Below are 15776 nucleotides of genomic sequence, written 5' to 3'. Positions count from 1 at the left end.
TGACATTAAACTTTCATATCAAGACGGGGGCCTCAAACTAGTGTCCTGCGGGCCACATTTGGCCCGCGGGCCTCGTGTTTGAGACCCCTGGTCTATGGGTATGAATCAAATCAACTTTATTTGTAGAGCACTTTTCCTGCAAAGACATGCAACACAAAGTGCTTTACAGAATTAAAAACAATTACCACAATTAAAAGGAAAAACAACAACCTCCCACCCTCCATACTAGACACACACACACACACAAACACACAATCACACACAGTAGGGAGACATGGCATGGCATTGAGGATCAAGGAAACGCCACATTTGGGGCCGTCCACACTGGGAGGAGCCATCAGGGGACCAGCACCCGGGCTCCCCGACTCCGACAGACGGGTGGACCCCCACATTAAAGGGAGGAACCCCAATCCGGCCAGGTCAAAGGGACCCAAGGATGGAACCCGTCAGCAGACCCGACACAGCCCCCAGTGTGGAGGACTGGACTGGAGTTAAAAGCTAAAAACAAAAAGCATAAAATGGGACTAAAAAGATAAAAACATAAGAAAAGTTTAAAAATATTAGGATAGAGTGTGTCATTTTGGAGTATAAACATGAAAATATGACTGGTGAGTCATGACTCAATATTGAGATATCATCTTGGCTTGTCGTCAAAGATCACTCCAGGTTGGTTTTAGATGGACCCAGTGGAAAGGATTCATCATGAAGGTCCCGAGGTTCCACTGTCCCTGTTTCACTTCCATCAAATACAAATGCAAATGCAAATGTGTTCAGTAAAAAATTCCCACTGCTCTTTTGTGCCCAGGTGCTCCAACCAGACTTCCGGATGAACTACTGCCGGCTATGGCAGGCACTGATCAGCGGAGACATGTCTGGGGTGGAGCGCTACAGCCGCAAACTTGGAGCTGGAGATCTCTACCCACTCTTCGCTTGCGTACTCACTGCTCGCTCATGGACCGCCGTCAACTCTGGCATCGGCTCTGTTCCCGTCACAGCCTCTGAGGTAGGATATCTACGTACGTGCGTATATTGGTCGGAACGTGAAAGAGCACAGCGGTAACGCCACAAACTCCAGCCAAATATACAACTTCAATACTTATTGCAAACAGGCATTACATTGAAATGGGATGTCCATCAACTGATTAAACGTGTAAGACCATAGCTAGAAAAACAAAAGCAGGGCTTTACAGATCCCAATGGGAGGCTGATGTCATTGCAGCAGCCCAATAATGCGTTACTTGGTTTTTTAATTACCACCGGAATTATGCAGTCCGTGTTTTACCAACACCCAACAAGAACTGCTTTTAAAAAAACTCTTGGCAGTATGGCATGCCAAAGTGCACTTGCCCGACGGGAATATCACTAATTGGATTTACTTGCCCCAATTTTGTTTGAACTTACCCCAGGCCATCGGTACATCGTTATTGTCGAGCCCTGTCATCTTAAAAAACAACATTGAACGAATCAAACTTAACACTCAAAAGTACCTAGGAAATATACATTACAAATACCAATGCAAGTTTAAAATAAGGAACAGCAGCTTTTTTAACATCTACCCATAATGCATTACTGCCAGAATAACAGTTCATTAGAGGACAAGCGAGGGAAAAAAATGGTGGATGGAAGCTGCAATGCTGCCTCTGTCCACCAGAGGAAGTCACAGAGCCCAGATCCCAATGGGAGGCTGATGTCATTGCAGCAGCCCGATGAATGCGTTACTTGTTTTTTTAATTACCACCGGAATTACGCAGTCTGTGTTTTACCAACACCCAACAAGAACCGCTTTTAAAAGAACTCTTGGCAGTATGGCATGCCAAAGTGCACTTATAATATTAATTAATTAATTAATTAATTAATCAATTAATATCACTGATTGGATTTACTTGCCCGAATTTTGTTTTAACTTAACCAGCGTGTCTTCCATCAACAATTCCAGCCAATGTCCAGTATCACAGTCAATGAACGCATAGGGAGCTTCCTGCATCCCCGCATAGGATAAAATATCCTGGAAAACTGGTATCATTTCCATCAGTGTACTGATAATGCCGTGTTGGGTTCTCCTGGAAAGCCATCTTACCTGAGAGAAAGCCGCCCCCCCAACAAAGGAGCTGAGATCAGTTTGGTGATGAAAGCAAATGCCTTATGACTCAGACATTATTTGACTCTTTGTCATCTGCCTCTACCCACTATTCCCTCATGTCTCACTCGTGAAATAACCCAGATGACTCTCTTTTACGCCAGGGAAAAAATTAAATGGCTCCCACCGATTTCTCCTCCTACTGACTGCATTCCTTTTGCCTTTAGCGCTGCCTATTATTGCTGCACTTGCTATACAATGTGTCCTTATTGAAGCTTTCACATGCAAATGAGAATGGCTCTATGTTCTGCTGACAGCTGTGAGGCTCGCTATGTAACCTCCTATAATTGCTACTAATTGTTATTCCCCAAGAAGGACTGAAGCACAGCACTTGGGAATATCCAAACTGCTGCTTTTCCAACTGGGATGTTTCTCTTCAGCATATTTCATTCTGTCATATTGTGTTTTTGTTCTTTTTTGGTATGTCTTGTACGCGGTCGCTGTACCGGACCGTTGTGGTGAAAGCTCTCAATTTACCCCCCCATCTATGTTCCCACCCTCACCTATGGTCATGAACTTTGGGTCATGACCGAAAGAATAAGATGGCGGATACAGGCGGCTGAAATGAGTTTCCTCCGTAGGGTAGCTGGACTCACCCTAAGAGATAGGGTGAGGAGCTCAGTCATCCGGGAGGGGCTCAGAGTAGAGCCGCTTCTCCTTCACATCGAGAGGAGTCAGTTGAGGTGGCTCGGGCATCTAGTCCGGATGCCTCCCGGACGCCTCACTGGTGAGGTGTTCCGGGCATGCCCAGTCGGGAAAAGGCCCCGTGGCAGACCTAGGACACGCTGGAGGGACTATGTCTCACAGCTGGCCTGGGAACGCCTTGGTGTCCTCCCGGTGGAGCTGGAGGAGGTGGCTGGGGACCAGGAAGTCTGGGCTTCCCTACTAAGACTGCTGCCCCCGCGACCCGGACCCGGATAAGCGGAGTAAAATGGATGGATGGATGGATGGTATGTCTTGTATTGACATACGACGGCCGTAACGGGAAGCCACAATCACCGTTCGGGAAGCTCCTCGGTTTGGTTAATTTCGGGTCCCGGAAGGAAACTAAAAGGAAGCATAAAATGTCTCTGCTTTTGTGTCAACAGCTTAAATGAATTTCCAAAAGTGATGACTGCTAGCAGCTAACTCTTCAATAAATACACATCTAAAATAAAAATACATTCAGATTCAGTGGTGCAATGATACAGGTAACCTAGGATCCATATCTTGGTATCCGAGTGTTATCCACAGCCATTTTCAGCCATTTTGGCACATTTTGACTACTTTCTGCAGGCAGACAGAATATTTATGTGTTTATATTTATTGTCTTGCTGGGCTTTATAAACATGTAAGCTGCCAAAAGAAAGATTAGACTCCTGTCTTTCATCCGAAAAAAAAATGTTTTTCTACCTTTTAGTAATCAGCCGTAGAACAGAGGTAAATTTCATGAAAATATCAGTTTCTGACTAAAAAAGGGAGTGAAATAAGTTTTTTTGAAGATACATTTCAAGCAAAACTTTCACTTTGATAGAAATTTATTTGCTTGTGTGACCAATCAAATATTGAAACGAGAATACCACAACATAAACAACACCAAACATCAACATTAAACATTTAAAATTATCAGGGAATCAAATAGTCGTATCTCGATCCAGTCGATCCAGAAGGGTCGGGATTCCATATTAAATATGTTTGTAGTTACAGCACACAAAACCTGTTTATGACTTTGTAAATTCGGGTTTGAACATTATTAGAGACCCCTAGACATGAAATAGCACCACTATAGTCACTTTACACTTGTAATATTACCACATTAGCCTTAACGTTAGCCTCTCCGATTTACTTATTCTAAACCAGGGGTCTCAAACTCAATTTACTTGGGGGCCACTGGAGCTAGGGTCTGGGTGAGACTGGGCCACATCAGGTTTTCAAAAAAAAAAACAAAGAACGCATTTATTAAAAACGGAAAAATTTATAAACTTTGCTTTGGTTCCGATTTTCTACAATAAATAAAACATTCCACTGTTCTCAAATATCTGAGTTTTTATTTTCTACACAAAATAAGATGAAAATTAAATAAACAAATCAAGAATAAAGAAAAACAATCAATCAGTAATAAATAAATAAATATAATAATAATAATAAAAGGGCAAGTAATAAAAAGTTAAGAAACCACATATAGTTGGTGGGTAGACAAATGATTTTTTTCAGATTAAAATGAACAAAGCATGATTAGAGCCCTGTAGACATGACAAAACACGACTATAGTCACCTTTATACTCTTTTTATTTACAACATATTGCGCAACTGCAGGGTCTTGAGACACATGCTAACTCGCAAACTAGAGAGCTAGCGACCTAAACGGTAGCCTTCAAGTTATTTCCTTTAAACTTAAATAGCCAAAAACTTACCACTTCCACACGGATAGGGAGGATAACTATTAACAGTTATTTAACCTTTAACATGAACATGAATCAAACGTAATAATTTTTTCTGGGTACATGATACCATACAGCATCCATATCAAACTTGCGCGGGCCGCACTAACATTAAACTTTCATATCAAGGCGGGGGCCTCAAACTAGTGTCCTGTGGGCCACATTTGGCCCACGGGAAAATGTTTGAAATGGAATGGGGAAGAAGGACAGTGGAAGCAAAAACATACCACTTCCACACTGAATGAGAGGGAAACTTTTTTTTCCCCACTCGATGTCCGCCATGGCACGTTGGCTTGGCTCTGCCGGGTCTGTAGCTAGTCTCCATGCTGTGTAAAAGGTGTAATCAAACATCATGTCTCATAACATCACTGATGCCTAGCGACCAGAGTACTGCATATCCGAGGTATAACCTGGTACCACTGGTTTTCATTGCTTTTTCCCACAGCGACTCTTTTTGATCCGGACACTGTTTTTTGGTTTGAGCCCTTTTTACATATTCCAAAACATGATGAAGTCAGAAGACGCCTAACAGACCACCGTGTTAGAAAGCAATGTCTGCTGTCTTGACAGGATGTTGAAATCCGGACCAACGCGGCTCTTTACCTGCCCCAGATCAGCGATCTCTTGAACAGAGTTCCTCGGCAGATGTTGCTGTTGCTGAAGACCAACGACCTGCTGAGGGGAATCGAAACCACCCTACAGACCAGAGCCTCGTCTTCGTCCTTCATCAACATGTCACGCTGCTGCATACGTGCATTGGCCAGGTATAAAAGCTTGTGTTGTTCTTGGTACTTTTCCATTGGAATCAATGGCATTTTCCACTTTACTATGTTGGCAAATAATGCAACACGATCACCTCTGCAGTTGTAGGAAAGGGTCCTCTTGTTTATTTAATACAGCACTTACATAGACCTCATGAACTCTGGTCATGCCTCCTGACTGGTATAAGTATTTTAGCAGAACATCTTGGACTCCAAACACATCCGAAAATATCTTGTGTAACAATCAGATCACGTTGGCCTCCACAAGTCATGTAGCCCTCTTAAGTTCAACTAGAGTTTACCAAAAAGAAAAGTCATATGTGCAAAAGAGTCGTCATTTTACATGACATTCTTCCTGTAACTGTCTTCTCTGCTTTGACTGACAGGCACAAGAGGAGTAAGACTCAGTCCAGGAAGGAACTTCTGCAGATCACACTGGTAGAGTCCTTCAACCTCTGGAGACTCTGCATGTATGAATTGTTTCTGTGGTTGAAGAGTTCATTGTTGGGACGGGGGCTTTCTACTCTGCATGCATTTCTACACTGAGACATGATGACACCATGCTGGAACGCCAGCGCCCGTTATGTGCTCATGAAGGATTGTCTTAACGATAACGACATATCTGTCTGCTTTTGCCAAAACATCCCATGTGGAGTCCAGCCATCATACTTGTTACTGTTTGTTACTGTATGCCATGAATGAAGACACACAACACATTCTAGAAAGGAAATCTATTTTAAAAACAGCAAAATTAAATCAATATCTACATATATCACAATACCAGATTTCCTTGCCACAACAACAGGCTTTTATTGCAGGTTTGAATCTCACAACAGACACAATAATAATAATATACTTAAAAAAACACTGTTGCGGCCACTGAAATTCAATTCTGAATCCCAGGTGCCACTTCTTCAACCCCCACCCCCCCCCCCCCCACCCCCCCACCAAACTCCCTGAGCACAGCAACACAACACTAGTAGGGATGGGACGACGCGTCGACGTCATCGATTACAAAATCGAATCAAATCGTATTTACAAATCGTTAGATTAATTGATGCATCGAAAAACTATTTTCTAGATTAATCGATTACAAAAATAATCGTTTGACCCAGCCCTGGTCACTAGGTGTCGTTAATGTTGCTGCCATGTTTGGTGAGACACACAAGCACCAGATTTTCTTGCCACAACAACAGGCTTTTATTGCAGGTTTGAATCTCACAACAGGCACAATAATAATAATATATTTAAAAAAAAAACACTGTTGCGGCCACTGAAATTCAATTCTGAATCCCGGGTGCCACTTCTTCAACCCACCCCCCCACCCCCACCAAACTCCCTGAGCACAGCAACACAACACTAGTAGGGATGGGACGACGCGTCAACGTCATCGATTACAAATTCGAATCAAATCGTATTTACAAATCGTTAGATTAATTGATGCATCGAAAAACTATTTTCTAGATTAATCCATTACAAAAATAATCGTTTGACCCAGCCCTAGTCACTAGGTGTCGTTAATGTTGCTGCCATGTTTGGTGAGACACACAAGCACCAGATTTCCTTGCCACAACAACAGGCTTTTATTGCAGGTTTGAATCTCACAACAAACATTAATAATAATATATTTTAAAAAAAACCACTGTTGCGACCACTGAAATTCAATTCTCAATCCCGGGTGTCACTTCTTGTCTGGACCCCCCCACCCGGCCAATCCCACCACCAAACTCCCTGAGCACAGCAACACACCACTAGTAGGGATGGGACGACGCGTCGACGTCATCAATGACAAAATCAAATCGGATTTAAAAATCGTTAGATTAATTGATGCATCGAAAAACTATTTTCTAGATTAATCGATTACAAAAATAATCGTTTGACCCAGCCATGGTCACTGGGTGTCGGTAATGTTACTGCCAGGTTTGGTGAGACACACAAGCACCAGATTTCCTTGCCACAACAACAGGCTTTTATTGCAGGTTTGAATCTCACAACAAACATTAATAATAATATATTTTAAAAAAACCACTGTTGCGACCACTGAAATTCAATTCTCAATCCCGGGTGTCACTTCTTGTCTGGACCCCCCGACCCGGCCAATCCCCCCACCAAACTCCCTGAGCACAGCAACACAACACTAGTAGGGATGGGACGACGCGTCGACGTCATCGATTACAAAATCGAATCAAATCGTATTTACAAATCGTTAGATTAATTGATGCATCGAAAAACTATGTTCTAGATTAATCGATTACAAAAATAATCGTTTGACCCAGCCCTGGTCACTAGGTGTCGTTAATGTTGCTGCCATGTTTGGTGAGACACACAAGCACCAGATTTCCTTGCCACAACAACGGGCTTTTATTGCAGGTTTGAATCTCACATCAGGCACAATAATAATAATATATTTTAAAAAAAAAAACACTGTTGCGGCCACTGAAATTCAATTCTGAATCCCGGGTGTCACTTAGTGTCTGGACCCCCCCCCCAATCCTCCACCAAACTCCCTGAGCACAGCAACACACCGCTAGTAGGGATGGGACGAACCCTAACCCTAAATTCAATTCTGAATCCCGGGTGCCACTTCTTGTCACCCCCCCCGGCCAATCCCCCCACCAAACTCCCTGAGCACAGCAACATACAGTAGCATGAGTCTTATTTACTGGTATTGTTTGTACTATATTGGGTGATAACTATTATTATTAATATTATTATTTTAGAGGGCTCTAATAATGTTAAAAAGTGCATTTAGAAGGTCATAAACAGGTGTTCCATTCTCCAACTATGATATTTTGTTTATAAATAAGGTTTCCTACGTTGCGAAAACTTCAGGTCGAGGATCTGGTATTACGATAGATGGGGTTCGGAGTAAACATAGTTGGCTGTACTGTAGTACTGTATATGTGTAAGGATTTGGGTTTTTAAATACTTAAAATACTCGTGTACCTCCACATTATGGACCGTGAAAAAGGCTCTGGATTGTTATTATTCATATTTGATCAAATGATTTATTATTATTATTATTATATTTGTACACCGTACTATTAGGTCAGAAGCTGTAATCTCAATGTTTATAATGCTCGAGTAGTATTATTGTTGTATTATTTGCATAATGATGATGTTTTTATTAGGGATGCTCTGATCAGGGTTTTATGCTGTCGATTCAATAATTCTTTATTTAGTTGAATAAATACTCAAAATAAATACCTTTATAAAATAGAAAATTATCCTGCTTAACTTAAAGAGAATAAATTGAGGTCTCGGGGGTCTCCAACCTTCTATTAGAGCTGTTTGTATTTTATTTATGATTGGCAACATTTGATTTACAAAGCACATCTCTACTCAAATGGTGTGGCCATTGACTTTATTTTGTGCTCATTTGTCATAATATAACAGCATCAACCTTTAACATTTACAATAAAATACTAGGTTGTAAAATAAGTAAATAACTAAAACTAAATAACTAAATAATAATATATAATAAATAATATGTATAATAATATAATATATATATATATATAATATAAACATAATAACTAAAGCAGATACTCTCTAACCCATTGGGAGCTACCAGCGACCCCAGTGAGTACGACCGGGATAGAAAATGGACGGATAGTGAGCTATTCCAACTCATGTGCCGAGCATAAGGCCGCCCCCACGATGTGTTTAGGGTCATTACATAACCACACGCATGCCCCTTGGAAGTGATATCCATTTCCCCGTGGGACAAAAACGAGCTCCAAACTAACCACATTGATTGTTTCCTTTAAAAACAAAATGTCACTGTGGTAAAAGTGACTTTTGTAGTCCAGAGATGAGAAGCTAGGCATATATTGACAGTTACTATGGTAACCATTATGTCATTGTTGTGTGGTCATATCACCTCGTACTTCGGTACGAGGTACAAAAAAAAAAAAAAAACAACCTTAAACTGTATTATGAAAAGCAGGAAGTGAACAAATGTAACAGTTAGTGATTGTAAAAGTACTAAATGGAGGGGTAGGATTTAATAAGCTTTGGTTCTTCCTACTCCTTTTGGACATGTGGAACTGGGAACTGATTATGGGATGCACTCAATTGGAATCTGATGCATGTTCAAATGAAATTAAACCATTACCATAATTCTAGCTAGCTAGCCGGCACAGGTGAGAGCTAGGCAAAACGCGTGAAGAAGAACCAGCTGCCAATCAGAGACTAGTGTTGATTCTCACAGCAACACAGGACCAAGTGCGTTCCTTGTCGGCTCAGTACGGGTGGGGCCCGTGGGGCCACATTCATGTCATGTTTGTGTAGTCATGACATGAATTGCCATGTCGCCGCTTTTTGTGATCGGCTGTGAAAGGCATTGATCATCATATGCTGATCACGTTTTTACAGAAATTGGCAGATGGATCGGAGCATCCCTGATTTTGATAGCATTCTCTTAGGTCAAATACTGTAATCTCATTCCACAAGCAGACCAGTTTGTCATATTTGAATTGAAGACATTTGTATTTATTTCATTAACAAATGACTCATTGTTTACACCAGCGATTTTCAACCACCGTGCCACGGCACACTAGTGTACCTTGAGAAACCGTCAGGTGTGCCGTGAGGAATTATCCAATATCACTTTTTATAATTAACATTTATTAATCATCATTTGCAAATGTGATGTCAATAGCCATTATGTCAATAGTCTACATGGACCCAAATATTCCAATTCACTTTTGTTTATTTGCTCAAACGGAAAGAATTGAACAGGGATGGAATATTCCTTTAACCAATCCGATTGAGGTATCTTGTACCCGCTCAAACGGAAAGTTGTCAGGGTGCCTTCTTCTTCCTGGTGTTTTTCTTCTTCTGTTGTTTATTGGCGGTTGGCAAGCAGCTTTCGTATGCATTAGCGCCATCTGTGGAACAGAATCTAAACCCTTCTATACTTTATTCACAAGTGCAGTTTTATAAAAAAATAAAATATATATCTATATAAAACATGTCCTGAGTTTAATTATAAAATATTAGCAAGATTGAATTTGATCTTTTCCTGTTTAAATTGATCCCGGGTGCGTTCTTTCAGCGCATGCTCAGATATGATGTAACACGCAGATCCAGACGTTCTTCACTTTTAAAAATGGAGGCCAGCAATCGGCACTGGACTAAGCAAAGTTTGTTTTTGATTCAAACTAAATTTCAAGACTGGACAGACGAAAAACTGGCAATACGGAGTTATTCCAACAAGTGAAAGAATAACTCGGGGAAGCCGGTATCACGTGATATTGATGTTTACGTTTTACTGGGCATGCCCTATTGACTATTCCGGTTGATTTTCACGGCGCATGTAGACAAGAGATTGGAATATTCCTTTCCATGGATACCATTGTTTCCCGAAAGGTCATTGGGAAAGAGAAAAAGTGGTGATGTAAAAACGTGGCTACTGTGGAGTGTCTGTGGTGTAAAGACTGGCATAGCAATGTAATATTGGTCCGTGTGGCAACACCTAGCTTGTTCCTCCCATAGACTTATTGATGCACGTGTGAGGTCGTGGTGACATTTTGGAACATTTTTGGTTAGTGGTGTGCCACGAGATTTTTACAATGTAAAAAACGTGCCGTGGCTCAAAAAAGGTTGAAAAACACTGGTTTACACTCCTTCCACTGATATAAAGATTGTGAAATGCTTGTCGCCTCATTAAGTTTGTGTACATGAATTAAATGGATGTTGACCAATTTTCAGACATTTTTTGTAGCCAAAACTCCCGTGGGCTGTGGTTGCATGTGGAATTGTCTTGCTCAGTTGTCTTGCTGTGTTTATTTTACATGCAATGCAGTTTTTGCTGTATCCGTACTGTATTGCATGGTTAAAGCTCTGAGACAACTTGTGTACTAAAAGGTATTTCATTAAAAGTACAAAGAAAAGCAAATGCGTAAAAAACAGATAGCTCAACAATAAGGTGCCATTATATTTATATATATATATATATATATATATATATATATATATATATATATATATATATATATATATATATATATATATATATATATATATATATATATATATATATATATATTATTCCAAAACGTGACAAAGCGATGCTCCGCCTCAGTCAGCCATCTTTGGTTTAACTTGGCTTGTCAAACAGTTTGGCTCTGACCAACCAATCAGAGGATGTGAAAATGCTGAGCTTCTTGTAGGCCTGCTAGCTGGCCTTGTGAGTAAAATGGGAGTGTCGGCAACCCTACGTGACACAGCACATTTACGGTTTGCCGAAGCACGCTGATAGTTTTTTGTCATTATCTTTGATAGCCATTTATCGACATATGATCACGTTTGGGCGGCACGGCGGTCGAGTGGTTACCATTTTGTTTTATTATCTTTTGATCTTCAACAATTATTAGTATTTTATGATGATTTGAAGTTTGGGAAATAGACATAGAAATACTCTCCCCTGGTGGTCAACACTAAAGGTTGCAGGTGGTACTTGTGACCGGTCTCAAATGCATTGGAATGTTAATGTTTAATGTTAATGTTTGTCTGTTACAACAATACACAACTTTATGAGGCCATTTTGTTTTGTTGTCTTTTGATCTGGGCGGCACGGCAGTCGAGTGGTTAGTGCGCAGACCTCACAGCTAGGAGACCAGGGTTCAATTCCACCCTCGGCCATCTCTGTGTGGAGTTTGCATGTTCTCCCCGTGCATGCGTGGGTTTTCTCCGGGTACTCCGGTTTCCTCCCACATTCCAAAAACATGCTAGGTTAATTAGCCACTCCAAATTGTCCATAGGTATGAATGTGAGTGTGAATGGTTGTTTGTCTATATGTGACCTGTGATTTGCTGGCGACCAGTCCAGGGTGTACCCCGAAGACAGCTGGGACCCCCTGCCACCCTCGTGAGGAAAAGCGGTAGAAAATGAATTATCTCGTTTTTTTACGGGAATCAGCTGATGGATTGGAGCATCCCTCGTATTTGTACTTTTCCCGATGTAGGTCAGATTGGACCCAAACTATGTAAGAGTTAACAATTTACTCTTGGGATAACAACAAAAGGAAAAAGGGTCAGAAAAGGAAGGCGTTAAAGAAAGAAAAACCTCTTAGCCTGCGCTTACCTTGGGTGCCAGACCGTGGTCTGGGATGTGAGCAGCGTAGGCCAATTGGCTTTGACACGTCATTTATTACTCCGAACACGCTGGAACAGACGCACAATGACATTGCCATCGCCCACGCGGAGGTCCAGGTCGCTCTACCCATCTAGAGCACACAAGGAACAAGCTGCTTTTTACAGCCGCTATCGCTAATCACAGCTTTTCTCAATAGACCTAGCCGCTACGTCATCAACACGGACGTGTTTCACTGCAGTGATGGCATTTTGAAAGCACGGCGATGCGGCGGCGTCAGCCTGAGGCCCATTTTTGTCAATCATTTACATCGTGTTGCAGCACAGCGATGCACGGCCCCGTGTTGCAGGTAGAACAGGATGGACTTGGCTCTCCATCCTGTTGAGTATGGTGTTGTCTACTGCGGCTGATCTTGCAGACAATCACCACTAGGGGTCACCACTGGGGGGCTTGTTGTCGCTGAGGTACACCCTCTTCCCCGTTTCTGGTCACCAGAAATATTACACCAGCTTTGTTTCTTTAGATGATTAGTTAATTTTAATGCATAGCACAACTAAAGGTACATTTGTTTCTACAAATATATCAATGACAACAAAAATAGTTCAGAATAGCTTCATTGAAGAGCTTATATCTAGCCATTTTCATGGTTTTCTTGATGACAACCAAAAATTCTTACATCAATAGCTTGGTTGTACTTCCAAACAATTAAAAATGTATGAGCTATTTTTGTTGTCATGATTATATTTGTTCAAACAAATGTACTTTTAGTTGCGCCAGGCATGAAAAAGAAACTGAAGAAACAAGCGTGGTCTAATATTATTTACCATGATTGTATGGCTCGTACTATCGTACTGTAAACCTAAGACAACTATCAATTGACTGTTCAACTATAGTTGGGAAAGAAGGGTGGTACTGTAGTTAGGGGAAAAGGGTACTATAGTTGGGAAAGAAGAGTTGTACTATAGTTGGGAAAGAAGGGTGGTACTATAGTTAGGAAAGAAGGGTACTATAGTTGGGAAGGAAGGTTACTATAGTTGGGAAAGAAGGGTGTTACTATAGTTGGGAAAGAAGGGTACGGTGGTTGGGAAGGAAGGTTACTATAGTTGGGAAAGAATGGTGGTACTATAGTTGGGAAAGAAGGGTGGTACTATAGTTGGGAAATAAGGGTACTATAGTTGGGAAATAAGGGTACTATAGTTGGGGATGAAGGGTACTATAGTTGGGAAAGAAGGGTAGTATAGTTGGGAAAGAAGAGTTGTACTATGGTTGGGAAAAAAGGGTGGTACTATAGTTGGGATAGAAGGGTGGTACTATAGTTGGGGGGAAAAGGGTACTATAGTTGGGAAAGAAGTGTACTATGGTTGGGAAGGAAGGGTACCGTAGTTAGGAAAGAAGGGTGGTACTATAGTTGGGAATGAAGGGTACTATAGTTGGGAAAGAAGGGTACTATAGTTGGGAAAGAAGGGTACTATAGTTGAGGAAAGAAGGGTACTATAGTTGGGAAAGAAGGGTGGTACTATAGTTGGGAAAGAAGGGTACTATAGTTGGGAAGGAAGGTTACTATAGATAGGAAAGAAGGGTGTTACTATAGTTGGGAAAGAAGGGTACGATGGTTGGGAAGGAAGGTTACTATAGTTGGGAAAGAATGGCGGTACTATAGTTGGGAAAGAAGGGTGGTACTATAGTTGGGAAATAAGGGTACTATAGTTGGGGAAAGAAGAGTTGTACTATAGTTGGGAAAGAAGGGTGGTACTATAGTTTGGGAAAAGGGTACTATAGTTGGGAAAGAAGGGTTGTACTATAGTTGGGAAAGAACGGTGGTACTATAGTTGGGAAAGAAGGGTACTATGGTTGGGAAGGAAGGTTACTATAGTTGGGAAAGAATGGTGGTACTATAGTTGGGAAAGAAGGGTGGTACTATAGTTGAGAAATAAGGGTACTATAGTTGGGAAATAAGGGTACTATAGTTGGGAATGAAGGGTACTATAGTTGGGAAAGAAGGGTAGTATAGTTGGGAAAGAAGAGTTGTACTATGGTTGGGAAAAAAGGGTGGTACTATAGTTGGGATAGAAGGGTGGTACTATAGTTGGGGGAAAAAGGGTACTATAGTTGGGAAAGAATGGTGGTACTATAGTTGGGAAAGAAGTGTACTATGGTTGGGAAGGAAGGGTACCGCAGTTAGGAAAGAAGGGTGGTACTATAGTTGGGAATGAAGGGTACTATAGTTGGGAAAGAAGGGTACTATAGTTGAGGAAAGAAGGGTACTATAGTTGGGAAAGAAGGGTGGTACTATAGTTGGGAAAGAAGGGTGGTAGTATAGTTGGGAAAGAAGGGTGGTACTATAGTTGGGAAAGAATGGTGGTACTATAGTTGGGAAAGAAGTGTACTATGGTTGGGAAGGACGGGTACTATAGTTGGGAAAGAATGGTGGTACTATAGTTGGGAAAGAAGGGTGGTACTATAGTTGGGAAGGAAGGGTACTATAGTTAGGAAAGAAGGGCGCTACTGTGGTTGGGAAAAAAGGGTACTATAGTTGGGAAAGAAGGGTAGTATAGTTGGGAAAGAAGGGTGGTACTATAGTTGGGAAGGAAGGGTACCATAGTTAGGAAAGAAGGGTGGTACTATACTTGGGGAAAGAAGGGTACTATAGTTGGGAAAGAAGGGTACTGTAGTTGGGAAAGAAGGGTAGTATAGTTGGGAAAGAAGGGTAGTATAGTTGGGCTGGTACTATCGTACTGTAAACCCAAGACAATTATGAATGAACTGTTATGTCCCGCTATAAGGTTGCATGTAAAATGTAAATGTTATGACTATGCAGAAAACGTCCAAATTGCCTATTTTTGCATTGCACAACCTTGGTCGCATTCGTCCATTGGAGCTGGAAAACAGTTTTCTGCAGAGTCTCTGACAAACCAAACTCAATCAAATTTCCACTCACCTGACGGGTCGTTGCAAATGAGATTATAAACCATCCTGTTCAAGTGACTGCAAGTCCACCTCCGGGTCAAAGAAATACTTTCCTCCTCTTGGATATTTTTGCATTTATGCACTTTAGCAGGATGAGCCTCACAGAGAAGGAAATGATCAGCGCCCTGACGACTGTGTGTGTGTGTGTGTGTGTGTGTGTATGTGTGTGTGTGTGTGTGTGTGTGTGAGATTGGATGCTGCTTCCACTGCTGCTTCAGGGATTATAGCATGTAAGACTGGGAAGGAATGGTTGATTTCGAGCCTGCTCTGAATTCTAAAAAAAAAAATGTAGAAATATGAGTGAAAAGAGAAATGATCTTTTCTATGATCCTTAACTAGTAAAGTAAAGTCTATACTATACTGCCAATTTCACATTAAAATGAATTACTGTAG

At 41.3% G+C, this 15776-nt stretch overlaps 1 protein-coding gene across 3 annotated transcripts in view; it reads left to right on the top strand.

Moving 5' to 3' along the window:
* Positions 1–11246, top strand: part of adck1 (aarF domain containing kinase 1) — a 40822-nt gene extending 29576 nt beyond the window's left edge. For all 3 annotated transcript variants that reach the window (XM_058077972.1, XM_058077971.1, XM_058077970.1), the window contains 3 exons: positions 806–1003; positions 5128–5321; positions 5705–11246. In XM_058077972.1, the coding sequence (XP_057933955.1) occupies positions 806–1003; positions 5128–5321; positions 5705–5864 (552 nt within the window). In that variant the 3' untranslated portion in view covers positions 5865–11246. The remainder of the gene's footprint in view (positions 1–805; positions 1004–5127; positions 5322–5704) is intronic.
* The last annotated feature ends 4530 nt before the right edge of the window (positions 11247–15776 follow it).

This window comes from Doryrhamphus excisus, chromosome 7, assembly GCF_030265055.1.
Source record: "Doryrhamphus excisus isolate RoL2022-K1 chromosome 7, RoL_Dexc_1.0, whole genome shotgun sequence".
Taxonomy (NCBI): Eukaryota; Metazoa; Chordata; class Actinopteri; order Syngnathiformes; family Syngnathidae; genus Doryrhamphus; species Doryrhamphus excisus.
The sequence above is the reverse complement of the archived record's forward strand: the minus strand, read 5'-3'. Positions and strand labels throughout refer to the sequence as shown.